This window comes from Lates calcarifer, linkage group LG23, assembly GCF_001640805.2.
Source record: "Lates calcarifer isolate ASB-BC8 linkage group LG23, TLL_Latcal_v3, whole genome shotgun sequence".
Lineage (NCBI taxonomy): Eukaryota > Metazoa > Chordata > Actinopteri > Centropomidae > Lates > Lates calcarifer.
The window spans coordinates 7,601,994-7,612,162 of record NC_066855.1 but is presented as its reverse complement, the minus strand read 5'-3'; the positions used below and the strand labels follow the sequence as shown (position 1 = coordinate 7,612,162).

General features: G+C 40.2%; 1 protein-coding gene across 1 annotated transcript; it reads right to left on the bottom strand.

Moving 5' to 3' along the window:
• Window positions 1-2,725: 2,725 nt before the first annotated feature.
• On the bottom strand, window positions 2,726-9,931 carry ccdc78 (coiled-coil domain containing 78). The gene is made up of 14 exons (XM_018681820.2): window positions 9,743-9,931; window positions 9,063-9,194; window positions 8,888-8,974; window positions 8,346-8,702; window positions 8,182-8,232; window positions 7,950-8,038; window positions 7,597-7,675; window positions 7,297-7,422; window positions 6,981-7,177; window positions 6,280-6,442; window positions 5,853-5,896; window positions 5,680-5,761; window positions 5,470-5,570; window positions 2,726-5,388 (listed from the first exon to the last, which is right to left on the bottom strand). Exons 1-14 carry the CDS (start codon window positions 9,812-9,814, stop codon window positions 5,301-5,303), a joined length of 1,668 nt encoding a protein of 555 aa, XP_018537336.1. The 5' UTR covers window positions 9,815-9,931; the 3' UTR covers window positions 2,726-5,300.
• Between the last annotated feature and the right edge of the window lie 238 nt (window positions 9,932-10,169).

Sequence of the window (10,169 nt, the reverse complement as noted above, 5' to 3'; positions counted from 1 at the left end):
TATGTTACTAGTATCTCCTTGCACTTTTCTCCTGCATTTCACACCTTCGGGGCAAAGATTGGTCAACAGATACTCCTGGTGCACTGTGCTGCCAAATATGTGAAAACATGATGATTTTGTAACACGTTCATTATGAAACTCTTACAAGAGTTAATTTATTACTATTAAAAGAATGATATGTCACTTGATATGGAATATATTGAGCTGTGTCCTGTTTCTCTCAAGCCTCTCTAACCTCTACCTTATTTAATGATATCTTACATTTTCCAGAGTTAATCTGAACCGTCACCAGAGAAAAACTGTGACGTTATTGTTTATAATCAAACATGGGGAAAAGGGCATATGTGCCAGTTACCCAGCAGGAAAACTTGCGAAAATGCTGTATATCTTTGACACCAATCCCCTACCTAATGTGTTGTAGGTTTATTTCACTCTACTGAGGCTGCTGCTGGTAGAAAAAAATGATCCCTCTGCCTCTGGTTTTCTCCTGCATGATTGCTGAATATTGATACGAAAAGATACATCTATTAAGAAGTTCTTACATTTTATTTCTTCAAAAAAAACCTAAAAACCTAGTGTTCATTTTTGGTTATAGATAATAGACACAATCTGAAACACTTTTAAAACTGTCCTAGAAATATTTTAACATGACGTCATATTCTGTACGCTGGAACCAGAAAATCAGAATCCAAAACTACTCCAATAACTAGTGTTTGTTTTAAGGCTGTTTTATGCTTGAAAACAATCAGTTCATATGAAGCTTTCTGTGTCTTTAATGTCTTTACGTTTAGCCAGTTGGGAATAAGAATATTGAAAAAACAAGCTACTCCAAGAGCAGCTACAGTTTTTCTATACAGTAACATTCTTTCTCGCTTAGCTGTAGTGGAGTGTACAATGCAGACAGTTTAAGTTTAGCGCTGATGTTTTGATATATCCACCTCATCTTCTGCAACCTCAATACAGTGGAGGAAAGAATTTTGTGTGTTTCTCAGGCCATTAATAAACCTCTTTTTTCAATGCTTTGAGGACTATAAACAAAATTCTTGGAATTTAGGTGAACTGACCCTTTAAGCATTGGGAGTATTATAGGTTGTTTTTTTTTTTCTTTTAACTTTTAAGTTACATAATTCAGTCATGGTGGAATGTGACTAAGTGATGCTAAGTGGCTGCTAAGAGCACTTTTCATGTTGGATCGAGTCAAAAGAAAAAGAAACTGAGAAACTTCTGAGGCCATTTATGCATCACATGTGCTGACAGTCAGGCTGCATGTTTATATTCCAGCAAAGTGCATTCACACATTGTGCATCAGTCCAGCCGCTGTGGCCCGTCTGATGTGACAGAAGCTCCCGAGCTTTCCTCTCTCCCTTCGTTCTACGCTCATTCCAGGGGAACATGTGCGCTGGAATTCTCCCCCAATTAAGACAGGGATTAGCCGGGTCCACTGTGGGAACCGGCCGAGTGTGGGAAAGCAGAGGGTCTGTCCCTCTCTCCTTCCCTCACTGACACTCAGCCTCATTTTCACTCCCTCCCCTGTCTTTCTCACCCTTACTGTAACTCTTCCTCCCCTTTTTCCCCCTCTTTTCTCACCCTATATTCTGTCTTTTCTCCACACTCCATTTTCATCACTTTTTTTTTTACCTTTAGTCACTCACTCTGTTAACCCTCATCCCGGAGATTCGATTTTTCATTGTTTCCCCTCTCATCTTTATAATTATGCACCCTGATCCCCTTTATTTTTTCTCCTTTTCATTCCCCCCTTTTCCCCTTCTTGTAGCCACCCAGAATCTCCATAGCTTTCAGTCCTAATTCTTCAAGGTTTTCTGAAGTGCACGGCTCTTCTGTGCTCCCCTCTCCTGCCCCTTCCCTCCTCCCTCTTAATGCCTCTCCAGCCTTCATACTGAAAGCTTGTCTGGAGGGAAGCTGGGGACTCTTGCATGAATAGTCTGAGACTGTGTCAGACTGAAAGAGGGGGCAAAAAGACAGCTCATCAGAAAAGAAAAGACAGGTGTCTCCTAAAACAGACAGAGACAGTTTATGCTGGCATTTTTGCACACATTAATTAATATCCAACATTTAAAAAATGTGTTTAACTAATTCTATCACTGGTATAGTGCACATGCTGTATGCAGCAGGCAAAAATTGTATCTTAATACATATTAGTATCATGGGAGCAGAACCAACTAAACATCCATGGGAACGTCCTAGTTAAACTTCATGCTCACTTTTCCATTGTCACTGCATTTCTTTCTCATGATCTTGCAATACTCCTGACTATCACATCAGATTCCTCTCCCACTGCCTCCAAATTCCTCGTACTCATTGTCACCTTTTCTTCCTGGTTCCCACTCACTCTCTCTCTTTTTCTCTCTCCTTTCCTTGCGTTCCCATAAATCCCTTCCCTGTGCACTCCTCCACACAAGGCTTGTCCGTTCCAATTACGACAGGGCCGTCCAGCCCCCCCGGCTCACACACTCTGCACACACAGCCCCGCTCTCATTAAGCCTGTATCAATTAGGCATTAACCTCCTAAAACAAAGGCCTCTTGACGAGCAGCCCGTCGCAGGCCATGTGAGGTACTTCCTCCGCATCGCTCCACCCTGCTTCCCATCCTCAGAATGACACATTCATCCAACCTTTTTTCCCACTGCGCCGGTCACAAAACAAATCTGGGCCCGATGTAACAACAAAACAGATAAGAGTAGAGAAAGTGAATGAGCATCAAATGTTTACTTGCGGTTGTGATGTTGATTAGGTCAGGGTTTAATGATACAGTACAATGATTTCATGTAAACCAGAATGCTAATGCTGTGTGTATTCTTGTTTAAACTATTCCCACTTGATACAAAATGATTAGATTAGAAACATTTCAGTCTTTGAGATGGACTCATGAATCATGATGTTTGAAGCGTGCCAGACATGAACTTACTACAGAGGCAAAACCTGCACAATATTACAGAATTAAATGTAGCAATCCTGGCAAGGTCTAAGGGAGAAGTTTAAAATGTTGTAGACTGTATTATACTGAGGAACTTAATGTAAGATGTCAGATGTTAAAAGAATCACTGTAAGGACTATTTAACAGCAATTTCATAGTAATATTTTATCTCAATGTGATAAAATCCAGATAGACAGAAAGTACAATGATATGAAACTCTGATTTACACAGTATTTTTGACTGATAAAATGTTAAATAGCTAATAAGTAATTAATGTACTGATGTTTTAAATAAAGTTTTCAGAGCATCAGAGGGAAGCTGATTTGTGACACCTGTAACGGTAGAATGGTGACACTTAAAATTTCATCAATATTTTCAATTCAATTATTCTAATAATCAAAGACTCATTTGTGTCAAACAATAATGTCTGAGGGTCTGTCAGCCCAGACTGTGCCTGTGTAAATCTTCCTACTGTAGATTTTACACTTGTGTGCTGGGTTGTGTGCTTGTACGTACAGTTGTAGAAAAAAGTGTCCTACACTTACTGGAGAAACTGGTTGGATTGAACAGATAAAGCACAAACTGGTCGTTACACTAAGCGAATCATGTTGGTGCTTGTTTTCACATCTGGGGCAGAAAAAATTACATAGAAACTCTTGCTACTGTTCTGCATGAGCTGACATTCAACACACAAATAGTTAGGTAATTTATCAAAATACCTTATGACTCATATGATTCACATAAACAAGCTTATCAGAGGTTTGGAGCATTGTGTAATATATGACATTTGAAGCTGGGAAAATATCGATTTTTGAACTAAGGTTGTTTGTCAACAACAAAAAACTGAAGTTGCTAATAGTTGCTAGGATAACTGCACATATCACCAGCAACTCCTTTTGTTGGAACAGTTTTTTCATTATTCAAACAATTTAAACTATAGTGTTTTTGTTGCTTCATTTATCAGACCGACTGAAACAAATCTACTATTTTTTATTATTTACATCATAATAGTGACCATGTAAAGTGGTCATTAAATAGCTGTTCACAGTCCAAGAAGTCACTTTTTCCAAAATGCCCCAAGTTGAGAAAAAAACTTGGCACACCGCCTTGGGGACCAGCTGTGGCACACCAGACGAACTCTTACTGCAAAGCTTTAGTAATGTTACAGTTTCTACTACTTCCCTTGCCTTTTGTTTATTCAGAGTACATTTCATTTGTACAAGTTGTGCAGAGGCCTCTGCAGACACATCACCTCTCTGTCTTTTTGGCGCAGCAGCAAAGAACAACCTGGTTTTGATTTTCCCACAGATCTGCCGGTGAGAGGAGTGGTCCCCAGCAGCCAGCACTTTGGCACAGTGAATATGTTGGCACAGGCCCAACACTGAACACCCCCCACCCCTTTTCCCAAGGCCCTGGGAGTGTAATACATTACTAACAAAATCCCACTTCCCATTCCTCTCAAACTTTCACACCCCTGCCACCCTCCCACCCCCCACCCCCGGCTGGCATGGGGATTGGGGGGTGACATGCCTGTGACTCTTTCCATCTCCTCTACTTTTCCCATCATTCCCATGAGTATTTTTGCTTCAACTTTTTCCAGCATAAAGCTTGTTTTGAAAGAAACTTAATGAAACTTTTAATCAAACCTTTTAAATTAAAGCCACATTTAAAAGGAACTTCTATTTTTAAAGTTATGTCAGCTGTCAGCTATGGCATGAAACCACCCAGCTACCAAAACACACTAGGAAAAAAAAAAGCAGACCCCTTCACTGTTAAAGGGATTTAAAGGGAATAGCTGCTTATTCAAACCAACACCAAGGTTATAAATATGAACCCTCATCCTGGAAAAAAAAAGCCTGGCTTGTTTGTGCCACAATTCTCAGCACGGCACTGAGGGAAAAGTATTCACAGGCGTGTACGTGTCTGGGTAACATGTAATGACATTATTCTCACCAGGGTGACCCCTCATTGTCACCGCGCTTTCTTCTCCTGAGCTCGTGAAATTGACATAAGCTTTACAAACATTCCAGGCATTTTTTTCTCAAGGCTGGATTTCTTTGGGGGCCTTTCATAGAGAAAACCACCACTATGAGCAGCACCACCTAGTGATGGTGTAAAAGCACCAGGGATTCACACATCATGTTTAAATACTTAAAACAGGTTAAATTTATATGAAGTATACATTTAAACAGGAATTAAAACTGTGTACAATGTCTGATTAATGTCTGATATCACAGAAGTAAACATTTAAGACTATAATTTAATTTTCAGATTACGTATTTGTTGGTGTATAACTTAGAATTGTGCTAATGTGTTATCTAAATTATTCTACAGGACATGACTGGATTTCAGTTTTCCAGTTTCCTTAACGGAGAGATGAATTAGCACTTTGGGAACGGCCAGCCTCCTGTATCCCATGCAGTCTGTGGAGACGTGTGATCTCCTGTTTATACCTGCAGGTAGCAGTGAAGTTCAATATAACACCCTTCTGAAGTTAAACATTATATGACTCACACACTGAGTGACTTTCTGACCTGCCCAGGTGGTTGTCAATGTAGTCCTGCAACTCCAACACCTGCGCCTCTGCAACTGTGGCTCTGGTAATGAGGAGGGCGCGCTCCTTCTCAAGGCCCACCTGTGTGAGGAAAGAGAAGTTTCAAATCACCTTCATCGTGTAGAAGATTGTAATATTCTTCATTTCAAGAGTGCCTTTAAAAATCTAAATGGAGGAGAGTTTTGTTTACCAGTGTAGAGTCTGTGATTTCCTTCAGCTGCGTCCTCATGTCCAGCCAGGATTCCTCACATATCTGCTCCAATTTTGCCGGCCTGATAAAATTACATTTGTCATAATATGTGATGACATGTTTTACAGCTGACCACATTTTGTCACTGGATACAATTCAAAAATGACACCCACTCTTGAAAGCTTGAATTCTGAACAGGCATTCTGAGGGCAGCCACCTGGAATAAAAAGTGAAGTCATGGTGAAGGTCTTGAATTACACATAACAAGTGAAAAACAATTATTTCTCCTCTGGTTTTTCTTCCTGCTACTGATCCTAGCAGTAACCAAGATGGCAACCACTTAACATTTCATATCAATGAATATTACATCCATTAATGCTGTTACATGATCTGCAATCCCTGAATGCAACAATGATCCTTTATGTTACTGTAGGACCTTTTTACAGGTCATTGTTCACATAACAAGTGCTTTTTGGCTTTATAACAGGGGAAGTATGGACACAAAGAAGTAGAATCCCCAAAGACCAAATACAAGCATTCACAAAACGAAACAAAAGCAGATCAATCCACTTCAAAGCAGCCATCTTTCTTTTATACTACCTGCAGCTGACCCTCCAGCCTCGCCTTGTCCTGACGGAGGCACTGAAGCTCGTTCTCAGTCTCACTTCTCAGCTCAGTGGGCTCCAGGCTGAAGTGGGCCTCTGGAGGCCCAGGGTCGAGACCCAGGCTCTCAGGTTTGGCCAAGATCTGCTCCCTCTGAACCCTGATATAATTATCTACAGATATATGAGTCTGGTGATGCTCAATATTTTTCTTACTGTCAAAATATCCCATAAAAAGTCCAAAACCAATGACAAATTGATCTGAGTCATTGTGATACGTATCATCACAACTGCAGCAGAAAACAGTTCAGAACAAAAACACTATTTACCCCTAAAAGTACAATGTCCATGATTTCTTTTAATAAAATGAAAGTATACATCCATGATCTGTTTTTAAAGATTTTACTCTTCAGTGGGAATGAATAGGCTTACCCACAGACAAGGTAGGAAAGTCAGAAAGTACTGGGAAATCCACTACGGCACTGTTTTTTTATCTTTTCGTGGGATTTGTTGACAATAACAAAAATATTAAATATCTGCAGTGTTATTTGACTCAAAATGTTTTCTGCTCTTGTTGGCATCTTTAACATGAAGGAGACTGATGCTGATTAAGAAGGTTAATATTACACTTTGATGTTTTAAGATTTGAGTCATCTGTGATCATATTGCTTCAGTAAGGTGAATAAACTTAAGAGTTACCTGTAGGCAATAAGGAGGGCATGATGGGTCTTGGTCATCTTCTGTAGTCTCTTCTTATAGGAGCGAGCAGCAGAAGCAAGCTGTTCCTCCCTAACCCTGTAGGATGAACGCACATCCTGCAGCATGCTTTCCACAAACTGCCTCATCTTAGTTCTCTCTGAAGGAGTTTTACCATCTTCAAGTCCATCAATGTAACCCTGGATTAAAGCATGTGCAAATGAATGATGCAGCAAGATGCTGAGGGATTTGTCCCAAGATTGTCACACCTGATTTTACTTTATGAACATCTCAGTGCTTTGTGTTCATTGCTACTCACAGCTAAGTCTTGTAAATAGCACACTAGCCTTGCTCGGTATTCCTCATTCAGTTCTTTGACTTGAAGCTGCAGCTTTGAGTTCTCCTCTTCCACCTCCTTCACTTGGCTCTGAGAGCACATCAGGGCCTTGGATGAAAATTATACAGATATTTAACTTTGAACATATTTCCACTATTTTTAGTCTTTTGCCTGCTATTGAAATTATTATAGCATTCGTTCAGAAGCTGCAAAACAGTGATAGTATCTATAATAACTTTAGCAGTGTCCTGTAAATCAGTATGTGGGACTGTTCATGCTCACCGCACTCTGCTCAGATAGTTTCTGCTGGCTATTATGGATCGCCCTCTTGTTCTCCTGGTGCTCTTTACCCATAGCCACCCTGATGACCAAACACAGGCTCAACCACAAGAGAGCAGTGACCAAAATCCACAGACAGCCACATCACAGGAGGAAGCACAGACACCACATCACACACACAGTAAATAAAACCACAGCTTAGTACAAATATCAAAGAGGGAACTGCAGAGCAGATGCATGTGGGTGAACACTGGGACATAGATCCTGAGATGGGCTTGGTCGTTTGATGACTGGAAATGGAAAGATAATGATGCTTCATCTTAATGAGTAAATGGTAAACATTCACTGGGCCTCACACTTTCTCCTCCAGTTTCTTCTGCTGCTCCTCATAACTGTTCTTCATTTTCTCCAGCATGTCTTTGATCTCATCTTGGTTTCCAAGAAGCTGTGTGACAACAGATGAATGACAAGGTACAGAGGGCAGTTACTGAAACTGTAGTTAGATAAATTACAGATACCCATAAAACATATGTGCTGGCCACTGTTCCCAAAAATAAATTATATCATATTTGGTACAGAAATACTCACAGTTTTCTCCATTGTTTTTTGCTCCTTGTTCAGTGTTGCCAGATCTTCGGGCTGTTGATACAATAATATAAAATTGGATCTAAAGTTTCAAATAAATAATAAAAATATTCTTAATTATAATTTAGCTTAGCCCTAAATGAAAATCAACCAATACGCTGTCTCACCTTGACTCTATTATATGACATGCGGTTGATCAAGGCCCGCACCCTGTCCAGCTCTCCATGAAGGCCCTGGGTGGTGGTCTCAACACTCTGCTGTTGCTCCTCCAGCTGCCTGCGGAGGGCGTCCTGGGCTTGGGCCAGAGCCAGCAGCTCAGTGCTCAGCTCCTCACTCTGGGCCAGCTCTTTATCATGGGCCTTGGCCAGCACCAGGTAGTTCTTCTTCAGAGCCGCATACTCTTCTGTCAGGTCTCGACCGCTCTTCTCTCCCACTTTCAGACGAGCCTCAGTCGAATGCAGTTCCCTGGACAGCTTGTCTCGCTCCATCTCGAGCTCTGTTATCACGCCGCCTTGGTTCAGTATCTAACCAGGGGGGAAAAGCAGCACAGGCAGCCTCAGTTATTTGTGATGTAGAGAAGAGTTAACCTGTAAAAATTCAATTTAACCCTGAGAAAACATTTTCCCCTAACTTTTTTTTTTTTACACATATTAAAGCTGCTGATTAAGCAGAAGCTAAATTTTACCCACTTCTTTATTTACCACATCACCTTGTTTTTCAGCTCAAACGTCTCTTCCTCAAACTGCTCTCTCATCTTGTTGGTCTGAATTTTCTCCTCCACAAGCTCCTTGGATATCTGAAAGATGATATAGGGAAAACAAATCCCTCTGCTGCTATACTTAATACATACACTGAAGCTTTAGTTCACAGTTTATGTGCTCTACCTTCAGTTTATCCTCCTCACTCTGGACCAGCCTGCAGGACAGGTCTGTGTTGGAGCTGGCCAGGTGGCCCAGTCTGCTCTCCAGGTAACCCACTTTGGCAAAAAGATGCTCATTTTTGTCACGTAGCTGAAGCTGAAAAGAGGTTAAGTGACAATGGTACATTCACTTTTACATTATCTCCCATGTTGACCATATACTTTAAGTCCCACTGTTAAGCATTTCTAAGCAGTATACTAATAATAAATGGCCTATAATACAATATAATGTAGTTGCACACAAATAAAAGGTATTCTTGAGTGTTTATTAATGTACAGTATTTGCCATTATCTGTACAGCAGCTTCCACTTCTGGGTGTCTACAGGAAGGGTTATACTTGCAGACAAATACATACATTTAAAATCTTATATCTGCTCAGCATTAACCATTTATTACCTGTAGTTATTATTAGTGTTAATCATTTATAACCATTATGTGTGTACATGCAAATATATGCTATACATGTTAAACAGGGTAACCAAACATAAAGTGTTATCCACCACACCTCAACTATATCCTTGGGAACAAGTTTGCTAACTTGCCCTTTCCTTTCCCTTAACATTACTTTATTAACAAAATACCAGGCTAGATATTGTAATATTCATAAGTTAAAAGTGACAGTAACAATTGCATATTTTGCTTACATTTTCCTCTGCCAGAGCTTGAAGTCGGTCCTGAAGTTCATTTGAAACTGGCTGCTGGTCCTGAGTGTCCATCTTTAGTCACTTTATTCAGTGACTGTGCAAAATATGGCACTCGACGTATCCACCAACAATAAGTTACCATGGTTCTAAAACACAAACAAAACTGTTCTGGACACAGTTTTTTTTTCACACTAAATATGATACAGAAGATTACTGTTTATTTATTTAAGCAGTAGCACCACAACTGCTGCTATAAACAGCAGTCAGGCTCATTATTCTAGTGTCTTTGACTTTCACCACAAACTGTGTCTACAGTGAGATTAGTTTACCGCTGAATCACAACAAATGTGATGTGATGGACCTGTGACTGCTACGTTTGTGTTTATATGCGATTTTCAACCTGAAAAAGAAAAATAAGGCTGTGCCT

Excerpts from the sequence above, each read along its gene's own strand:
- ccdc78 (XM_018681820.2), bottom strand. The coding sequence starts at position 9,814 with ATGGACACTCAGGACCAGCAGCCAGTTTCAAATGAACTTCAGGACCGA. Across the intron at positions 8,039-8,181 it reads AAAAAACAATGGAGAAAACT|CTTCTTGGAAACCAAGATGA; the intron begins GTGAGTATTTCT and ends GTTGTCACACAG. Across the intron at positions 7,676-7,949 it reads AAGAAACTGGAGGAGAAAGT|GGTGGCTATGGGTAAAGAGC; the intron begins GTGAGGCCCAGT and ends TTTGGTCATCAG.